General features: G+C 43.5%; 1 protein-coding gene across 1 annotated transcript in view; it reads right to left on the bottom strand.

The window, feature by feature from the left end:
* The window catches only part of LOC137375610 (PH and SEC7 domain-containing protein 2-like), a 198,689-nt gene that overhangs the window by 59,555 nt on the left and 117,264 nt on the right, over positions 1-21,870 (bottom strand). Inside the window, exons 9-10 of the mRNA XM_068042988.1 lie at positions 5,643-5,686; positions 1,279-1,469 (exon numbers count right to left, since the gene is read on the bottom strand). Of these exons, the coding sequence (XP_067899089.1) occupies positions 1,279-1,469; positions 5,643-5,686 (235 nt within the window). The remainder of the gene's footprint in view (positions 1-1,278; positions 1,470-5,642; positions 5,687-21,870) is intronic.

Below are 21,870 nucleotides of genomic sequence, written 5' to 3'. Positions count from 1 at the left end.
GTGTGTCTTGGGTAGCCCCTTTCCTGTAGTCAGGAACTTGGCAAGGTGTGAGAAGGTGCAACGTTGAAATAATTATTCTTTGAAAATGAAACCTACACATGCTGGCGGTGCCGACTAACTTTTTCAGCAACATACACTGGCTGGATGTACCATGAAACAGGAATGTGTGGCTGTGGGCACAATTTTCTATTGTTGGCCAGTTCTTGCAGGACTACATGAGTGGAGTCCCGCAGGGGTCTGTGCTGCAGCCTCAACTTTTTACAATTTATATCAATAACTTGGATGAGGGCAGCAATAGCATGGTAGCTAAATTTGCAGATGACACAAAGATAGGTAGGAAAGTACGTAGTGAAGAGGACATCAGGAGGTTGCAGACAGATATAGATAGGTTGAGTGAGTGGGCAAAAATCTGGCAAATGGAGTATAATGTGGGAAAATGTGAAGTTGTTCACTTTGGCAGGAAGAATAAAAAATCAGTGTATTACTTAAACAGAGAACGACTGCAGAATTCTGAGGTGCAGAGGGATCTAAGTGTTCTAATGCATGAGTCACAAGAAGTTAGTATGCAGGTACAGCAAGTAATAAAGAAGGCTAATGGAATGCTATCCTTTATTACGAGAGGAATTGAAAATAAAAGTAAGGATGTTATGCTTCAGGGCATTGGTGAGACCACATCTCGAATACTGTGTGCAGTTTTGGTCTCCTTATTTAAGGAAGGATGTAAATGCGTTGGAGGAGGTTTACTAGATTGATACCTGGAATAAGCAGGTTGTCTTATGAGGAAAAGTTGGACAGACTGGGCTTGTTTTCACTGGAGTTTAGAAGAGTGAGGGGAGGCTCGACTAAAGTATATATGATCCTGAATGGACTTGACAAAGTAGATGTGGAAAGGATATTTCCTCTTGTGGGTGAGCCCAGAACTAGGGGGCACTGTTTTAAAATTAGGGGTCGCCCTTTTAGGGCAGGTAGATAGACTCTGGTTAAGCCAGGGAATCAAAGGTTGTCAGGAGTAGATGAGAGTGTGGAATTTGAGACAGAAACTGATCGGCCATGATCTTATTGAATTGCGGAGCAGGCTTGAGGGGCCGAATAGCCTACTTCTGCTCCTAATTCATTTGTTTGTATGCCACCACCATAGCCGAAGAATATATACTCCAAGTTGTCACCTTAAGGTCTTTTCAAGTAAATAAGACTTTCAAACAGTGGCATCTCATTTAGGCCATGGATCATAAGTTTGCATAACTGGTCTGTAAAAACTGAACACTAGAAAGTACTCACTTCTCTTGCCATCAATATCTGCATGTGTTTTACGATTAAGAACTCCATGTTTGTAGGTTGCTGCATTCAATGCCTGAGGGATGTCGAGGAAGGGATTACTGCTATCAATTATTCTGGTCACTTTCTTTGGACAACTATCATATTTATCATCCACAAGCTCAGACAGAGATTTCCTCAACTCATCTTCATCTCTTAAAGGAAACAATGGAAGCACCAATTACTTTCATTGAAGAAATGTAAAAGTCTTTTTATTTTTCTGTAAGATAAGATACTTTAATATCAGAGTAGTCACATTACAATAATTTATGTTAACTGGTAATTATATCATTTAATTCAATATACTTAGGCATTTATAATGCCATTTTACACAAATAGGGCTGGATTTTAAGCAGCCCTCGACATCGAGATCCGTGTGGAGGGGGCCTGAAGATGGCTCCAGATGAGGCCAACCACGGACCTCGACACTGGCAGGACCCGGCCCAATCCTCCCGGCAGCAGCGATGTACCATGGCAGCAACCCACCGCTCGGTGATGGGACCACAATCACCATATTCAAATGAATAAAATTAATGCATTTACATATACTTACCTCAGATCTTGATGTTCTGGTGCGATCTTCGCATGGCGGTTGGCACTCCCATGCCTTCGAATCCCCGTCTGGGGAAACGAGGCGTGACACTGATGGGGAGGGAGCAGGAGGTAAGTTTATCATTGCGGTTGGGGGGGGGGGGAAACGGGGTCAAATAAATTTCATGGGTGTAGGGGATGGTGGGAAGGGTTGTACTTTAAACTTTGTGCAGGTAGTGGGGGGGATGGTCAGATGTTAAAGGTAAGTGTTTTGGTGGGGGGGGGGCAAATAGTTAATGTAATTGTTATGGGGGTGGGTGGGAGAGGGGCAAAAGAAATGTATTTCTTTAATTTTATTGAATATGTCTTTGAATATTTAAATAAGCCGGCAGAGCGGACTGCCCTTTAAAAATGGCGTCAACACCTGCGCACAGACAGCTGATGCCATTGCTGGGAACAGACAACCCGCCCCCTCCACATGATTGGGGGGGTGCAGAGCGGGCCACCCCGGCTATTTAAATGAGCCGCCACGCTTAAGACTGCGCTGGTTCTTTGGTGCGCAGCCCGCAAGGGCGGGCCGCCATTTTTTGAGCTATATCAGTGGCAAGCTCTTAAAATTCAGCCTGTAAACTGGGTTTCCACCACACTTCTGGCGACAGCAGAGTGTGAGCAACTCTGAGGAATTTCCCGGCTCAGGTGTCATAACAACTTGAGGGCAATTCCTTCGTCGCTGATTGCAAAATAAATAAATAAATGTAAGTGTAATGAGGACAGCGGTCTCATGAAATTGAGCCTGGCAGTTTGCCGAGAGCATGACAAATGTCCAAAGAACTTGTGCTATGATGTCAACTGGCAAACTTAAAGCCTTCCATGACCCAATATTTGCTTTTTCAAATAATAATTAACTCTTAAGGACTGGAGAACTGCAAATCTTACATAAACACAGCAACTACAGGCCAGTCAGTTTAGACTCGGTGGTGGGAAAGCTTTTAGAAACGATAATCTGGGACAAAATTAACAGCCACCTGGACACAAGTAGATTAATTAAGGAAAGCCAACATAGATTTGCTAACGGCAAATTGCATTTAAGTTTTTTGATGAGGTAACAGAGAGGGTTAATGGTTTATATGGTCTATATGGACTTCCAAAAGGTGTTTGATAGATGCCACATAATAGCCTTACCAGCAAAATTGAAGTCCATGGAATAATATTGGCAGCATAAATACAAAATTGGCTGACTGACAGGAAACAGAGAGTAGTGCTGGACAGTTGTTTTTCTGACTGGAGGAAGGTATACAGTAGGGTTCCCCAGGGATTAGTTTTTTAAAAAATTCGTTCAGGGGATGTGGGTGTCACTGGCTAGGCCAGCATTTATGGCCCATCCCTAATTACCCTTGAGAAGGTGGTGGTGAGCCGCCTTCTTGAACTGCTCAGTCCTTTGGGTGTAGGTACACCAACAGTGCTGTCAGGAAGGGAGTTCCAGGATTTTGACCCAGCAACATTGAAGGAAAGGCAATATAGTTCCAAGTCAGGATGGAGTGTGGCTTGGAGGGGAACTTGCAGGTGGTGATGTTCCCATGCATCTGCTGCCCTTGTTCTTCTAGGTGGTAGAGGTCGCGGATTTGGAAGGTGCTGTTGAAGGAGCCTTGGTGAGTTGCTGCAGTGCATCTTGCATATGGTACACACTGCTGCCACTGTGCATCAGTAGTGGAGGACGTGAATATTTAAGGTGGTAAATGGAGTGCCAATCAAGTGGGCTGCTTTGTCCTGGATGGTGTCGAGCTTCTTGAGTGTTGTTGAGCTGCACCCATCCAGGCAAGTGAAGAGCATTCCATCACACTCCTGACATTGCTTTGTAGATGGTGGACAGGCATTGGGAGACAGGAGGTGAGTTACTTGCTGCAGAATTCCCAGCCTCTGACACGCTGTTGTAACCACAGTATGGCTGGTCCAGTTAAGTTTTTGATCAGTGGTAACCCCCAGGATGTTGATGGTGGGGAATTCAGTTATGGTAATGCCACTGAATGTCAAGAGAAGATGGTTAGATTCTCTCTTGTTGGAGATGGTCATTGCCTGGCACTTGTGGCGCAAATGTTACTTGCTACTTATCAGCCCAAGCCTGAATGTTGTCCAGGTCTTGTTGCATGCGGGTATGACTGCTTCAGTATCTGAGGAGTCATGAATGGTATGGAACACTGTACAATCATCAGCGAAAATCTACACTTCTGACCTTATGATGGGGGGAAGGTCATTGATGAAGCAGCTGAAGGTGGTTGGGCTTAGGACACTAACTCGAGGAACTCCTACAGTGGTGTCCTGAGGCTGAAATGATTGATCTGCAACAACCACAAACAACTTGCTTTGTGCTAGGTATGACTCCAACCTGGTGGAGAGGTTCCCCCTTATTCCCATTGACTTCAATTGTGCTAGGGCGCCTTAACGCCACACTCGGTCAAATGCTGCCTTGATATCAAGGACAGTCACTCTCACCTCACCTCACCTTTGGAGTTCAGCTCTTCTATCCTTGTTAGGACCAAGACTGTATTGAGATCTGGAGCTGAATGGCCCTGGCCAATTCCAAACTGAGCATCAGTGAGCAAATTGTTGTGGTGTATGTGCCGCTTGATAGCACTGTCGACGACACCTTCCGTTACTTTGCTGATGATTGAGAGTAGACTGATGGGGAATTGGCTGGATTGGATTTGTCCTGCTTTTTGTGGACTGGACATACCTGGTCAATTTTCCACATTGTCGGATAGATGTCAGTGTTGCAGTTGTACTGGAATGCTTGGCTAGGGGTAGGGCTAGTCCTGAAGCACAAGTCTTCAGTACTACCAGGATATTGTCAGGGCCCACAGCCTTTGCTGTGTCCAGTGCCTTCAGCTGTTGTCTGGTATCATGTGGAATGAATTGAATTGTCTGAAGGTTACAGGGCAGGTTAAGAAAGTGGTTAAAATGGCATACAGGATCCTAGGCTTTATAAACAGAGTCATAGCATACAAAAGCAAGGAAGTTATGATGAACCTTTTTAAAACTCAGTTTCGGCCTCAACTGGAGTACTGTGTTCAATTCTGGGCACCACACTTTAGGAAGGATGTAAAGACTTTAGAGAGGGTGCAGAAGAGATTTATGAGAATGGTTCCCAGGGTCTGGGACTTCATTTATGAGGAGAAATTGGAGATGCTGTGTTGTTCTCCATAAGGAGAAGGTTAAGAGGAGATTTGATAGAGGTGTTCAATGTCATGAGGGGTCTAGGCAGAGTAGGCAGAGAGAAAGTGTTCCCATTGGTGGAAAGGGTGAGAGCCAGTGGACACGGATTTAAGGTGTTTGGCAAAAGAACCAAAAGCGACATGAGGAAAAACATTTTTACTCAGCAAGTGGTTAGGATCTGTAATACACTCCCTGAGAGTGTGATGAAGGCAGATTCAACCATGGTTTTCAAACAGGAATTGGATAGGCACCTGAAGATAAAGAAATTACAGGGCCACAGGGAAAGGGTGGGGAAGTGGAACTAACTAAATTACTCTGGCAGATAGCCAGCACGGACATGATGGGCAGAATGACCTCCTTCTATGCTGTAAGCATTCTATGATTCTATGATTCTGCATTTGAGGGACAGATTTCAGATGACAAGTTACACAGGCAGGAGAAGCGATGAGCAAAGTTCATCACTGGTATTGTGAAAGCAGAAAAGCACCTTTATAGAGTGCCTTGAAACACTTACTGAATTCTTATGATAGTTTACAACTTAAATGCATCAGACTGTATTTGTGTCACAAAATAAAAGTTGCACTTACACAGCCCACTCCAGCTTTTCATTTTTTATTGAGTTATACAATCCCTGAAGGAAAAGAAATTTTATTTTATTAGTGGGTATTTAAACATAAAATTGAATTTAAAGGGAATTATTTAAATATGTGCATCAAAAAATCATTTTCTATTATCATTGTTGTTTATTACATTGGTTAGTTCACTTGGGAAAATGGCACATCACTCAATTTTGGTTGTAATTTGTAAACCATAATACTGCCATACAAACCAAAGAACTTTTAAAATTATTTTGGGGGTAGAGTTTCAGCTTCAGGCGCAATGAGAAAACAGGCTCAAATTACACCCAAATTTGTGCTAGTTTTTAAAAATTTGTTTTCCTTGAGTTTCCACTTGAATGCATTTGCATATCACCAAACGCAAAACTGGCCATGAACCAGTGCAATCGCACAAACTTTTGCTTTTAAAGATATTCTTTGATATATTTAAGAGCGTTTACTAGGCATGGTTAGAATAATACAACTGAAAATGGTTCCATCACAAAAAAATAAGCATTTTTAATTGCAGTCTCTCCACCACCTGTGAGTAACCTGATTTTAAATGACTGAAAATGACTTTTAAATATACAGAACCATTTGCTAGTTATATTGGAGAGCAGTAATCAGTTTCTTAATAAATTAAAAATAATACATTGTAAAGCTTTTAGAACGTACCTGTTAGTGTCCTTGCACCCAAAAGAGCGAGCTTAATTTTTGGAAGCTCCTCAAAAGTCTACAAATGAGTATAATTAGCCGAAATTCTCAATAGTGATTAATTCAGTTTTGCAGTAGTGCTTGCATCTAGCACGATGCTTTTTAAACTAACGCAAGAGATTGTGGAAACTCCAATTACATTGAACATACTATGTGGTTAAAACTCTGCAATCTTTTGCACCAAAAAAAGGCAGCACAACTGAGCAGAAACTCCAGGCCTTGTTGGTTGAGTGATGTGATGCTTAAGTAAGAAAAATAGACAGTATTTTAAATATAAATTCTCAACAATTTCTCCTCTCCCTTCCTGTTGCAGATTGAGTTAAGGTTCCATGAATGTTAGACACCAACAAATTGCATTCATATAACATGTTTAATGTTAATGGCATGCAAGAATGTGTTCAAGGACTTTGGAGAGAAAGAGACTGGAGATGGGGAGCTAGTTTGCAAGGACAGATGGGCCAAGATTTTTTTTAGTGCAGAGGGGTTGATGACAGGAGCCTTGACAGGGGGCAGGGGAGGTAGGAATCAAGATATTCTCCAGTTCCTCATGGACATAATTCATGCTTGAGTTTTATCAATGACAGTCAGAGTTGATAGCTGATCATGCCCACATCTGAGAGTTTACTTTATGGTCCTGGTACCAAAATGGCAGGAATTTGTAATTTCGAGCATTATATCTTCTTTGCTAAATTGACATCACATGATTTTCAATTGTTGATTGAAAATGACATAGTAATGCAGTTTAAAGTTATATTGAACTTTGTGATGTGCTCTTACTAAAGGAGTTGAGGGCTGGGTGGGAAATCCCGTGGGCATCAGGCCTTATAAAGAACTGTAGTCAAAATTCAAAGGCAATGAGCGTTTTAACATGATTTGCCATATAAGGACTAAGAACGTAAAACTGTAGTTTAAAAGACTGCAAGTATTTTTCAGCCTTTCAACACATTGTTTGGGGGAAATAAAGGGGTTGGAAGATGAAACAAATGTGGAAGTCAGAAATCAAACTTGTGAGCAAGTGACAAAGCAGCACAGCACCTGCATTTAATTTAATGGTTTGCAAAATTGAGCTGCTATATTGTGAGTGAGGGTGCAAGGAGGTTTTCCCTGTTGAAGTGTCTACATCAGACCAGTGGAAATCATTCAAAAAGGAAAAAGTGAGAGTTCAGGGCAAACATGTTCCTGTAAAGGTGAAGGGTAGGACCAACAGGTCCAGGGAACACTGGATATCAAGGGATATAGAGGATTGGATAAGGGGAAAAAAGGAGGCTTATGGCAGATACAGAGGGCTGTAAACAGCGGAGACCCTAGAGGAGTATAGAAAGTGTACCGCAAGGTTCTGTTTTGGGGCCACTGCTGTTTGTCATTTTTATAAATGACCTGGATGAGGGTGTAGAAGGGTGGGTTAGTAAATTTGCGGATGACACGAAGGTCGGTGGAGTTGTGGATAGTGTCGAAGGGTGTTGTAGGGTACAGAGGGACATAGATAGGCTGCAGAGCTGGGCTGAGAGATGGCAAATGGAGTTTAATGCAGAGAAGTGTGAGGTGATTCACTTTGGAAGGAGTAACAGCAATGCAGAGTACTGGGCTAATGGGAAGATTCTTGGTAGTGTAGATGAGCAGAGAGATCTTGGTGTCCAGGTACATAAATCCCTGAAAGTTGCTACCCAGGTTAATAGGGCTGTTAAGAAGGCATATGGTGTGTTAGCTTTTATTAGTAGGGGGATCGAGTTTCGGAGCCACGAGGTCATGATGCAGCTGTACAAAACTCTGGTGAGGCCGCACCTTGAGTATTGCGTGCAGTTCTGGTCACCGCATTATAGGAAGGATGTGGAAGCTTTGGAAAGGGTGCAGAGGAGATTTACTAGGATGTTGCCTGGTATGGAAGGAAGGTCTTACGAGGAAAGGCTGAGGGACTTGGGGTTGTTTTCGTTAGAGAGAAGGAGGAGGAGAGGTGACTTAATAGAGACATACAAGATAATCAGAGGGTTAGATAGGGTGGATAGTGAGAGTCTTTTTCCTCGGATGATGATGGCAAACACAAGGGGACATAGCTTTAAGTTGAGGGGTGAAAGATATAGGACAGATGTCAGAGGTAGTTTCTTTACGCAGAGAGTAGTAGGGGCGTGGAACGCCCTGCCTGCAACAGTAATAGACTCGCCAACTTTAAGGGCATTTAAGTGGTCATTGGATAGACATATGGATGAAAATGGAATAGTGTAGGTCAGATGGTCGGCGCAACATCGAGGGCCGAAGGGCCTGTACTGCGCTGTAATGTTCTAATTCTAGTTCTAATTCTAATTCTAAAAGTGTAGGGGTACTTAAAAAAGTAATTAGGAGACCAAAGAGGGGGCATGAAAAAACACTGCCGTTTGATAAGTATATTAAAGGCAAGAGGATAGCCAGGGAAAGAGTAGGGCCCATTAGGGACCAAAGTGGCAATCTGTGTGTGGAGCCAGAGGACATAGGTGAGGTTTTAAATTATTACTTTTCATCTGTGTTCACTATGGAGAAGGACAATGTAGGTGTAGAGATCAGGGAAGGGGATTGTGATATACTTGAACAAATTAGCATTGAAAAGGAGGAAGTATTAACTGTTTTAGCGGGCTTAAAAGTGGATAAATCCCCAGGCCCAGATGAGATGTATCCCAGGTTGTTATGTGAGGCAAGAGAGGAGATAGCAGGGGCTCTGACACAAATTTTCAAATCCTCTGTGGCCACAGGAGAGGTGCCAGAGGACTGGAGGACAGCGAATGTGGTACCATTATTCAAGAAGGGTAGTAGAGATAAACCAGATATTTACAGGCCGGTGAGTCTAACATCAGTGGTAGGGAAACTATTGGAAAAAGTTCTGAGGGACAGGATTAATCTCCACATGGAGAGGCAGGGATTAATAAAGAATAGTCGGCATAGCATTGTCAGCGGGAGATCATGTCTAACAAACTTGATTTAATTTTTCGAGGAGGTGACAAGGTGTGTAGATGAGAGTAAAGCGGTTGATGTTGTCTACATGGACTTCAGTAAGGCTTTTGATAAGGTCCTGCATGAGAGATTGGTTAAGAAGGTAAGAGCCCATGGGATCCAAGGCAATTTGGCAAACTTAATCCAAAAATGACTTGGTGGCAGGGGGCAGAGGGTGATGGTCGAGGGTTGTTTTTGCGATTGGAAGCCTGTGACTAGTGGTGTACTGCAGGGAGAGGTGCTGGGACCCTTGCTGTTTGTAGTGTACATTAATGATTTAGACATGAATATAAGAGGTATGATCAGTAAGTTCACAGATGACACGAAAATTGGTGGTGTCGTAAATGGTGAGGAAGAAAGCCTTAGATTACAGGACGATATAGATGGGCTGGTAAGGTGGGCAAAGCATTGGCAAATGGAATTTAATCCTGAGAAGTGTGAAGGGATGCATTTTGGGAGGACTAACAAAGCAAGGGAATATACAATGGGTGGTAGGATCCTAGGAGGTACAGAGGGTCAGAGGGACCTTGGTGTACTTGTCCATAGCTCACTGAAGGTAGCAGCACAGGTCGATAAGATGGTAAGGAAGGCATATGGGACACTTGCCTTTATTAGTTGAGGCATAGAATATAAGAGCAGGGAGGTTATGATGGAGCTGGATAAAACGCGAGTTCGGCCACAGCTGGAGTACTGTGTATAGTTCTGGTCGCCATACTATAGGAAGGATGTGATTGCACTGGAGAGGGTACAGAGGAGATTCACCAGGATGTTGCTGGGCTGGAGCATTTCAGCTATGATTAGAGATTGGATAGGCTAGGATGGTTTTCCTTAGAGCAGAGAAGGCTAAGGGGGGCCCGATTGAGGTATACAAAATTATGAGGGGCGTAGATAGGGTAGATAGGAAGAAACTTTTTCCCATAGCGGAGGTGTCAATAACCAGGGGGCATATATTTAAGGTAAGGGGCAGGCGGTTTAGAGGAGATTTGAGGAAAAGGTGTTTCACCCAGAGGGTGGTTGGAATCAGGAACACACTGTCTGGAGGGGTGGTAGAGGCAGGAACCCTCACAACATTTAAGAAGTATTTAGATGAGCACTTGAAACGCCATAGCATACAAGGCTACGGGCCAAGTGTCGGAAAATGGGATTAGAATAGATAGGTGCTTGATGGCCGGCACAGACACGATGGGCCGAAGGGCCTGTTTCTGTGCTGTATAATTCTATGACTCTATGACTTCAAGACATGGGACAGCAGTGCAGCATGCATGGTAGAAAGCAGCTGTGAACAGTTATCTGCAGGACTTGGGGATAGATATGGAAGAAGCACACCTTACGAAAGCTGCCCTGAGTAAGACTATCCAACTAGGAAAATGGCTTAAATATGCATAACACTAAGTATTACCTACCAATCGTTCCACATTTACTAATGATCCTTGCCAAGCACTCACACAAGCTTGCAGCCTTTTTGGTGTTTATCATGCATGACCATGTTCCAACCCACACAAATATTCAACAATCAAATGAGCACCAGCTAACTGCATAGTCACTTATTGACCAAAGATGGACTGCAGAATGTCCATGTACTTACCATCAATATCCCACCTGCTTTGATGTAGACATTGGGCAGCTTGTCATATTGCTACTGCTGCTCAGTGTGAAAGGAAATGAAAGTGCTATCTAGGCTGATCAATGCATCAGTCACTTGTTTGGTACATATATGGACAGCATATTGACTAATACTGCAAATGATCCCTATATTGATCTGAAAGAAAGTTAAGGTATAAAAAGTGAGGGAGGAGGTGAATTTGACCGGCAGTGGTGGTGTCTTTGCAACATAAATGGCATAAAACAGCAACTGGCTTTGGATTAACCGAGAGCTAACACAACCAGATTCCCAGATCATTGTCAGATAAGTGTGCCAGCACTTGTGAATTTGATTGGAAGCATAATGGCAGGTGCGGATAGTCCACCCTTGGTGCCTGGTAATTGTACCAGCATGGCTTCTTTCATCTTATGCCATGATAACCATAAAATACTGTATTTGTGGTGCCTGTGAACCAATCCCCAGCAATAATTTTAATTTGACTTGCTGTCGCAATGGAACTCTTCACTTAAATGCCTTGGCATTTCTTAAGCTTCCCTTAATGTTTGCATAGTAAATACTTCTTAAAGCAACTTTCTTTCAGTTCTTGGTGTCTTGCTTCAATTACAGCTGACATTCCAGGGAATTAGGATAGAATTCAGCTATTTTAGATTCCATGCAAACATACTAATAGAAGGGAAAAAAAGCTTGTTTATTTAAAAAAAAAGATGGAAAGCAATTTTTGTAATAATGTCTAAAACATTAATAACAGAGTTCAGTACATAAAATAGACTAGAAAACTAGAAAATGAAAAAGGTAAAAATAAAGCCTGATTTTTTCCAGTTAAAATAGCAGTCGGTCCGCAATGCTGGTTTTCCACTCACCTGCTCAGAAGAGCAGATTTAGATTGGAATCTTCGAGGTCAGTGTCGGTCATCAGTTGGTAAGTGTGCTGAGGCCTACATTCTTGAATCCATGGGCCATGATTGGTGTCAGAGTGGTGCTATGCCCCAAGTGCTCAACAAGGAATTGACCCTCATTTATAAATTTAATTTGCGAACCACTTCCAGTGGGGAGTTATTCAGTGTGATCAGGGGCAGAGATGCAACACCTTGTCCCATGATCATGGTTTCCTTGACAGTTATAGTCAAGGAGAACAAGCTACAGGCATGGAAGAGATAGTGCATGAGTTTTTTTGGCTGAGTTTCTGTGTGAGTGACTAGTACAGCATCATCAATGCAGAGGAGTTCTCTGATCAGGACGTGATGTGTTTTTGTCTTCGCTTTCAGCCTTGATAGATTGTGAGCTTGCTGTCTGACCTAGTGTGCAAATAGACGCCTTCCATATCTGCAGGGAAGGGGAAGGTCAGGAGCATGGAGAAGGAGATGCCAAACAGAGTGGGGGCTAGGACACAACCCTGTTTCACTCCATTCTCCACTCTGAAAGTGTTGGAAGTGGAGCCACCAAACTGTACAGTGCAGTGTATGTTGTCATGGAAGGAGCAGATGAGACTGAGGAGATTCAGTGGACAACCAATTTTTCCCAAAATCTTGTAGACCCCTGCTCTGCTGGCGGTGCCAAATGCCTTAGTGAGATCTACAAAAGTGAGGTAAAGGGATATACACTGTTCCCTACACTTCTCTTGTAGCTGGCGTATGAAGAAGATCATGTCCACAGTAAATCTGCCGGCACAGAAACCGCACTGTGCTTCCTGGTACACTCGGTCTGCAAATAAATGGAGTCTTTTAAGTATGACCCCAGCAAAGACCTTCCCCATGACACTAAGGAGTGAGATGCCCCTGTAGTTGTTGCAGTCTCCTCTGCCACCTTTGTTTTTGTATGGTGTGATGATTTTGGCATCATGTATCTCCTGTGGAACAGAGCCTACTTTCCAGCAGAGAAGGAGAAGATCATAAAGGTGTGGCACTTTCGGTTCTTGAGCAGTTCGGTTGGGATTCCGTCCTTGCCCGGTACCCTTCTGTTTGCTAGGCGATCTATGGCCTTCTCGAGCTCCAGTGATGAGGGTTCTTCATCCATGACAGGATCCCACTGGAAGCGGTTTGCAAATTCTGCTATCTTGGGTCCACGGTGACAGACAATCTGTCCCTTGATGCAGAGCTCGATACACACATAAGGAAAGCAGCTACCACCTTTGACCTACTCACAAAATGCTCATGGAATTACACCAAGCAAACCCTTAGGACCAAGCTGATGGTTTATAAGGCCTGCGTTCTCAGCACCTTGACATATGGCTGTGAAACATGGCAACTTACAGCTACCAGGAAAAGAAGTTCAATAATTTCCACCTTTGCTGTCTGTGGCGCATTATTGGTATATCCTGGCAGGACAAAATCACAAATGACACAGTCCTGTCAAAGGCAGAGTTTCCAAGTGTGTTGGCAGTAATCAAACAGAAGCGGCTTCGGTGGATCGGACACGTCCGCAGGATGGAAGACCGTCACAAGGACCTTCTGTATGTGAGGTAACTGTGGCCAGACGACCAGTGGGGTGCCCAAAACTCTGCTTCAAGGATGCTTGTAAACGTGACATGAAGACCCTAAATGTCGACTATCACAGCTGGGAATCACTAGCTGGTTAAAGAGAGAAATGGCGACATACCCTGTGGACTGGCATGCACTACCGTGATGATCAGTGGTTACAGCAGCTTGGTAACTGTCGCCAATGCCGAAGACAACAACTCAGAGTGTCACTTGGCAGTTTCATGTGCAGCACTTGTGGCAGAACATGCATCTCAAGTATTAGGCTTCACAGCCATCAGCAAGGGTGCACCAAGAGAAGACACCCCACCTAAATAGATTGTTTTCTACGTATCCATCATCTTCCATAGATGGAAGGATGCCAACACTGCAAACTTAATACAATCTACAACATTGGTCCATGAAGTAAGAGGCTGCGTGGGGCCTATTAGGGACAAAGAAGGTGATATATGTTTAGAGGTGCAGGGCAAGGCTAGAATACTTCATTAGCACTTTGAATTGGTGCTTACTAAGGAAGAGGATACTGATAAAATATTGGTAGAAGCGGAGATGGTAGAGGTTATAGATGGGGTGAAAATTGACAGACAGGATGTACTGAATAGGCTGATTATGTTTAGAGTGGATAAGTCACCCAGGCCAGATGGCTTGCATCTCAGGTTGCTAAAGGAAGTGGGAGTGGAGATAGTGGAAGGACTTGCCATAATCTTCCAATCTTCCCTAGATATGGCGGAGGTGCCAGAGGTTTGGAGAGTGGCAAATGTGATATCCATATTCAAGAAAGGGTGTAAGGATTGTAACTATTAATGTAACAATAGTGTAACTATTGGCCAATCAGTTTAAAATCGGTGGTGGGTAAGGTTTTAGACGCAATACCAGGGGGAAAAAAATCAACAGGCCCTTGGAGACGTTTCAGTTAATTAAGGAGAGCCAGCATGGATTTGTAAAAGGCAGATCGTACTTGACTAATCTAATTCAATTTTTGAATGAAGCAAAGAAGCTTGATGAAGGGAATGAATGTATATTGTCTATATGGATTTTAACAAAGTGTTTTACAAAGTACCACATGAAAGGCTGGTGAACAAAATTGAGTATCTTGGAATAGAAGGGTCAGTGTCGGCTTAGATTAAGAAATTGGCTGAAAGACAGAGAACAGCGAGTAAATGGTTGTTTTTCAGACTGGAGAATGGTAGACAGAGGTGTTCCCCAAGGATCAGTGCTAGGACCGCTGCTTTTTTTGATATATATATATATATAAATGATTTGGATATTGGAATACAGGGTAAAATTTCACAATTTGGCGATGATACCAAACTTGGAGGTGTAGCAAACTGTGAGGATGATAAAAATCAACTGCAGCAGGACATAGATAGGCTAGCAGAATGGGCAGACAAGTGTCGCATCTCAGGCTGAAGAATCACACTTGAAGTCACAGATTTAACTTCAACAAAGATTTAACAAGTTTTAATAAAAAGACATCTGTTCACTACAGCAGCATTGCCTATCTGAACTTACAACAACACCCAGGTCAGTTTTTTCCCCCCCATAAACATGGAGTTCCTTTCAGTTTCACTTCCAAGTGCCATATAGTGGGCGGCACAGTGGCGCAGTGGTTAGCACCGCAGCCTCACAGCTCCAGGGACCTGGGTTCGATTCTGGGTACTGCCTGTGTGGTGTTTGCAAGTTCGCCCTGTGACCGCGTGGGTTTTCGCCAGGTGCTCCGGTTTCCTCCCACAGCCAAAGACTTGCAGGTGATAGGTAAAATTGGCCATTGTAAATTGTCCCTAGTGTAGGCAGGTGGTAGGGAACATGGGATTACTATAGGGTTAGTATAAATGGGTGGTTGTTGGTTGGCACAGACTCGGTGGGTCGAAGGGCCTATTTCAGTGCTGTATCTCCAAATAAAATAAATAGTCTCTAATACGCAAGCCCATACATACAATCATGATATTCCTCCCTTATCATACTAAATGATGTCCATAATGTTTGAGCATAATTACAACACAAAATCTTCATATTGTTTTGGTGGACTCCTCACACTCTGGTTACCACATCAGGATTAGGAAATGTAGGTGGCCCCTCTGGAACCGATGTTTCTCCCTCTGGGTAGCAAGCTATCTGCCTGCCAACAGCTTCACTGGCTTGGGCATCTGGATTGCTGAATGTCAGCTTCTCCTCAGCTCCTACACCTGGTTCATCTGCTACTTTCTCTTTGTCACCATGATACATTTTTACGCATGAAGAATTTCTGTCATACAATACTCCTTCAGTGACTGCACAGTCACACTGTTTCCCTTCTTGGCAATAACTGTGTACGGCTTGGGATAATATGGTGTATCCATCTTACTCGGACTCTCCCATCTCAGCAATACTGCATCACCTGGCAGCCCATTAGACTGTCTAGCTCTCCTTCTGTGATCTGCATAAAACTTTTAAGCACCCTATTTCTCAGCATCACGATCTCGACTCCTAATCAACTCTAACATCCCTTAGCTCTGGTATCTTGGTGCGTATTTTGCATCCAAATAATAACTTAGTTGGGTTCTTTCCTGTCGTTTTCTGTGCAGTTGCTCTATACGTGCCCACATATGACAACATCTCCTTCCAGTCTTTACCCTCAGCCTGAGCAATCCTCATCCTTTTCTCAGGAGACCCGTGTGCTTCCATTGTAATAAGGCAGGGCATTTAAAAGCTGACTGCTGGAAACTAAAGGGGAAACTGGTAGGGTTAATCAAGGCACACCCGCTCAGTGAAGACGAGGGCCTGATGCAAAACACAGAACAAGCTGTGGCTTTAACTGCAGTAAGAGTGCAACCCAGGAAGCTTACTACGGCCAGTGCAGGAAAAGTGAATAGGTTTCCTGAAGGTTACCAGGGTTTTGTATTTGAAGGGAAAGTAACCCCATATCCCTCGAGTGGGGCAAGCAGCCCATAGTAATTCTTAGGAACACAGGGACGACTAGATCCCTTTTACTGGGAAAAGACCTGTCCTTTCCCCCAGAGAGTGCAGTGAATGCCAAAATGGTAGTGAATGGTATTGGAGGGCAGTGTATGCCTGTACCTGTACACTGGGTGCACCTGGGTGACCTAGTTTCGGGACCAGTGACCATAAGGATTGTCCCTAGTTTGCCTGTGGACGGGGTTGACCTGCTCCGAGGTAACAATCTGATGGGGGTGGAGGTGGTAGCCCCCCCAGTAGTGAAAGAAGGACCCCGCAGGAGGTCAGAGAGACAGGCGATGGCAGGAGACGGTCTCCTGCAGTTTCCCTGAATGTGTAGTGGATCAGGCCATGATCAAACCAGCTCCCCCAGAGGAGACTGCATTGGCACTGCAGGCAAATGACCATGAGGTCTGCCTATCCGAGACTTTCTTTGGAAAGTTAGGAGACCCAGGGAATGAATTAAATGGATTTTCCCTAGGTGAGGCTCAGCGAGCCAACCCAGTATTGCAAGAGTTAGCACAGGTTGCTCAGTCGGAAAGTGAAGCAGAGGGAGTCTCTGAATGCTACTATTTAAAGAATGAGGTACTGATGAGGAAATGGAGTCGTCCTCACAGACCTGAGGGCAAGGAGTGGACAGTAATTCACCAGTTAGTGGTGCCACAGAGGTACTGGGGAGAACTATTAAGAAGGGCCCACGAGACAACAGTGGCTGTACATGCCGGTATACGAAAGACCAAAGCCCACATAAGACAGCAGCTCGACTGGCCAAAACTCCACAAAGATGTTGTGGAGTACTGCAGGAGTTGCCACATGTGCCAGGTTGAGGGGAAACCCCAACCTACAGTGAAACCTGCACCCCTAAGTCCTGTACCGGTGTTAGGAGGACCCTCTAGCAGAGGGCTGGTGAACTGTAAGGGACCCCCACCGAGAACAAAAGGGGACAGGCAGGCACACGGCTGGCAAAAGTTTAGAAAGAAAAGGGGAAAAAGTGACCAAGAGGGCAGGTTAAAGGAAGTCCAGGAAGAATCCCAGATGAAAACCCCTACCATCTGGTCAACCAACCCCGAAAAATGTGAAAAGTTAGACCCCACATCCTCCTATGTAAATGCATATTCTAAAGCACCCCGCCAGAGTTGTAACAGTATTTACAGGAACCTGCAGAGACAAAGAGAGACCTCTAGGGGGCACAGAAAACGTGAGGTGATGCCTCACCTAATCGAAGTGCCCAGGAGAGTGCAGCCAAGTCTGCACAAATACCTCCAAGTATAAGTGTCCCAGAGAACAAAGGGGAGAGTAACAAAGATTCCTCCCCCCATAGTCAGAGGAAAAGGGAACCACCCATCCCCTAAAGTCAAAAGTCTTTGCATGACTCAGGGAGTTCAGGATAGACTTCCCCACTACTACTCTCCTGAGGAAAAAATGGGAACTTAAAGCAGCCCTGGGGGCACCCAGAAAAGACCATTCTAATAGGCTTTAAGATTGGTGAATGAATGGAAATGAATGAGAGAAATGCATGGTTTTTCTTACTATATCTTACATTTCTCTCAAAGGCTGTAATGAAACGCGCCATATTTCTTCAAATCGCATTTTATTCCCCTGGGTGTGGAGCTGTCAGGCAAGCCCAAACCTACCAAGACTGAGGCATACATTATTTCACCACATGAACATTAAAACTTAAAATTGCAAGCCCCTAACTGGGAAGACATTTGCATAGTAACAGAGAATGTTGGAACAATGAGGAACCAGTCCCTGCCCTAATACACAGAAGAGACCTGGTCAAACCAGTTGGTCACGTGACCACCTGCTGGCCAACTAGGGGAGTTTTAAATTGGAAAAACAGAATTTGAACTTCCAACAAGGATTTTAGTCAGAAAGCCATGTGCTCCTGGTTGGAACAGAACCTCCTCTCCAGTTCTGCCTGCCTCCATCTCTTTTCCACAGAACTGAATCTTGTGAAGACATATGAACACAAAGAAAGAAAAGTCTCCTACGTGAACAAGTTTTAAGAAGAACACTGGGCCCCGACGAACAGCAAGACTACCTACAATCAAGTGAGCTCGAAGCAGAGTAAACAAGAAACTCTTCTGATAGTGCCTCAAACCCTCTCTACTATATTTTCTTCTCTTTTCTATCCCTATTTGCATGTGTGTATCTTGTGTGCACGCTAGTGTGGGTGAGTTGTATATCCGTAGGCGTGAACCGTATTAGAGTTTAAATTTAAGGTTTAATAAATTTAATTTTTCTTCTTTAAACTGAATAAAGCCTGTTTATGCTCATTTCTTTGCCTTATAATTGGAAAGCTGTGAACAAGGATTCACAAAGTGGAGCTCAAAACACAGTGTGTTTAAAATTAAACCCTGTTACAATAAGACCAGGTGAAGACAGTAACAGACCTATAGACACCTTTCTCACCCTGGTCGTAACACAAAAAATACATGAAAATCTGTGAGGGAACCATGGATCTGAGTATGGAGGTGGGGAAGAAGTCAAAGACCCAAAATTTATTTTCCCGGAAGGGATTATGATGAAATGAAGTGCAGGCATCAAGGATAAAAATGTCAAGAAATGGGTTTAAAAAGTTTTTCAGAAGCCTGTAATTAATTATTGGTGTTGGTGCACTCTTCAGCTTACCAACTCCTCATTTAGAATTTTCTGAGCTTTCTATCAGCATTTTGGGGTGTAAACTTACATCAAGTGCAAATGCAATATAAACCCAGGAATCTTCTGTGTACTTGAATAGTGCAACAAATCAGTCCTAAGGGGCTTTAATAGGCATGAGATTTGCACTGTTAAAAAGGTAGAGGAAATATGCATTTAGCCCAATTACAGCACAAATGACCCAAATGAACTAGATTAAAATTTTCTTGGTCTTATTAGTGCAATAACAATATTGCAATAGCTTAAATCCCGAAGACAATGAAGAAACTCAGAGCCAAAGTTACTCTTACAGATGCTACAACTAGGGTTATTGAACCTTGCGTTCCAAATTTTTCCCAGATTTGAGAGCCTGAGAGATCAGCTTGAGAGAGCAATGACGACGAGATTCACAGACCTGCAGTGATACCCACGGTCTATTTTGCACATGGAGTATGGCAAGAGAAAAAAATAAGTGAGGCAGCTTCCTCTTAGGGTGACGGCACATCAATTACTAGTACTATCCCTAATTCAAATAACCTAAAGGACATAAGATGTCATTGCTTACCATTTATGTGAAAAAAACACTCTCAAGAAAAAATTAGTCATGGGAGGTCGTAAAAATCATACCAACAAAATCTGTCTCTCTAAGTCAATGTGCATGGCTTTTCTCTCAATCACAGCCCCAGGATTCCACAATTACCAGGTTCAATTGCCGCGACAGGGGCTGAGGATTGGAGGGTGGGTGAGACCTTCTGGCAACAGTGTCATCCTGATTGGTTAAGTGACTGTAGAGAGGCATTTTTTAAAATGCACAGTGGCGCAGTGGTTAGCACTGCAGCCTCACAGCTCCAGGGACCCGGGTTCAATTCTGGGTACTGCCTGTGCGGAGTTTGCAAGTTCTCCCTGTGACCGCGTGGGTTTTCGCCGGGTGCTCCGGTTTCCTCCCACAGCCAAAGACTTGCAGGTGATAGGTAAATTGGCCATTGTAAATTGCCCCTAGTGTAGGTTGGTAGGGAATATGGGATTACTTTAGGGTTAGTATAAATGGGTGGTTGTTGGTTGGCACAGACTCGGTGGGCCGAAGGGCCTGTTTCAGTGCTGTATCTCTAAATAAGATATAAAAATAGAAGGTTCTGCATACCTCAGGTCAATCAGTGTTAAACAATCATCAGTCAACAGAAATTGTTTCTCAGGGTGCAAGCTGTCTGTCTTTGTCTTTGTAGAAGTAGCAGTCTCTTGGTTGGTTCACTTAGGTTCTCATTGTTCTGTATGAACCTTTACCTCGTAGAGGCAGAGAAGTGCCTTTACATGTATAGCACATTAGGATAAGAAGTGAAATACCAAGTTAGCTTGTGAGTCTGTATGGCCAGTTGCAGGAAGAAAAAGAGTCACTTAACTTTATAAAAATTTTGAGATCATGGAACGTACATAAGATGGGTGCAGTCAGAACTGAAAATGCAAATAAAATGGCAAAAGGGGCTTTGCTACTCATTTTGTTGTGTAATTTGTCCATTAATAATTTGCTGTTCAAATGCAGTACACTAATGCATGCGTATTAAGCCTTTGTGCACCCAACTTTAATTTTAAGGTGTGACTTGCAACCAATAGTGTGGCCTTGATGATTTGGCAAGGAAGAGGGATTTAACTCACTCAGCAGCTGGGGGGTAACCTAACTGAGGGTTAGTAAACAAAACTCAATTTGATCTGAACTGGGTTAAATATAAGACAGTTTGCCGAGCCAATTATTATATACTTGCATTGGACGCAGTGCAGCAAAGATTCACTAGAAATTTAGGAGTGATAAAAATAAATCATTTTGGAATATTTATATAGTCATGGACAATTTGGTAAACAGCCCATTCTTTAATTCAACTTTTGTCATGTGAGAGCAAATAATGAAAGGTTATACCAGAGTGAGTATAGAGAGGGCTTTAAACTAAACAAGGGGAGAGAGGGATCATGCTTGGGTAGCTGTAACAAATAAAGAGGTATATTATATTATATATAAGAACCAATCTTCCATCCTAAGACATTTGCTGGGAGGTAAAGTATCTTAATATGGATTTGTCTGGTTCCTCGGTATATATTTGTCAGAATGCCAAAGCCCAGCATACTTAAAAGACAATGATTATTTTGGCAATCTTTCCTCAGCTTTAGAGGTTTACCCTGACTTCAACAGATTACATAGCTGAGTGCCAGAATTTCTAATGAAGTGGAAGCAATGAAGCTAGGTTTCCTCTTAAATGCTCAGAAGCAACATTAGAATATAGATGTGGGTGCTGGGGTACAGACATAATGGGGTGATTTGCAACTACAGTTATACCTTTCATCCTGGTAAAAACAGGCGTTGGGCAGTTGAAATTGGGTTAGGCACCTTGGTCTGAAGGACTGCTTGATTCAATTTTCAGCTGGAGCTGTAAATGGGTGAACAGCAAGGACGACAAGGACACAAGAAATAGGAGCAGGAGTAGACCAAATAGCCCATCGAGCCTGCTCCGCCATTCAAAGTGATCATGGCTGGTCTTAGGATTCAACTCCACTTTCCCACCCACTCGCCGTACCCCTTGATTCCTTGAGAGATCAAAAATCTGTCTATCCCAGCCAAAAAGTATCCAACGATGCAGCATCTACAACCCTCCAGGATAGAGAACTCCAAAGATTCATAACCTTTTGAGTGAAGTAATTTCTCCTCATCTCAGTCATAAATGATTGGCCTCTTATCCTAAGACTGTGCCCCCGTGTTTTAGATTCCCCGACCAGCGGAAATAATCTTTCAGTGCCTACCCTAGAATCTTATATGTTGCAATGAGATCACCTCTCATTCTTCTAAACTCCAGAGAAAACAGGCCCAATTTACTTAGTCTCTCATCATAGGACAACCCCGTCATCCTGGGGAC

The sequence above is a fragment of the Heterodontus francisci genome, chromosome 12, assembly GCF_036365525.1.
Source record: "Heterodontus francisci isolate sHetFra1 chromosome 12, sHetFra1.hap1, whole genome shotgun sequence".
Taxonomy (NCBI): Eukaryota; Metazoa; Chordata; class Chondrichthyes; order Heterodontiformes; family Heterodontidae; genus Heterodontus; species Heterodontus francisci.
Note: the sequence above shows the minus strand (reverse complement) of the source record. Positions and strands in the feature narration are given on the sequence as shown.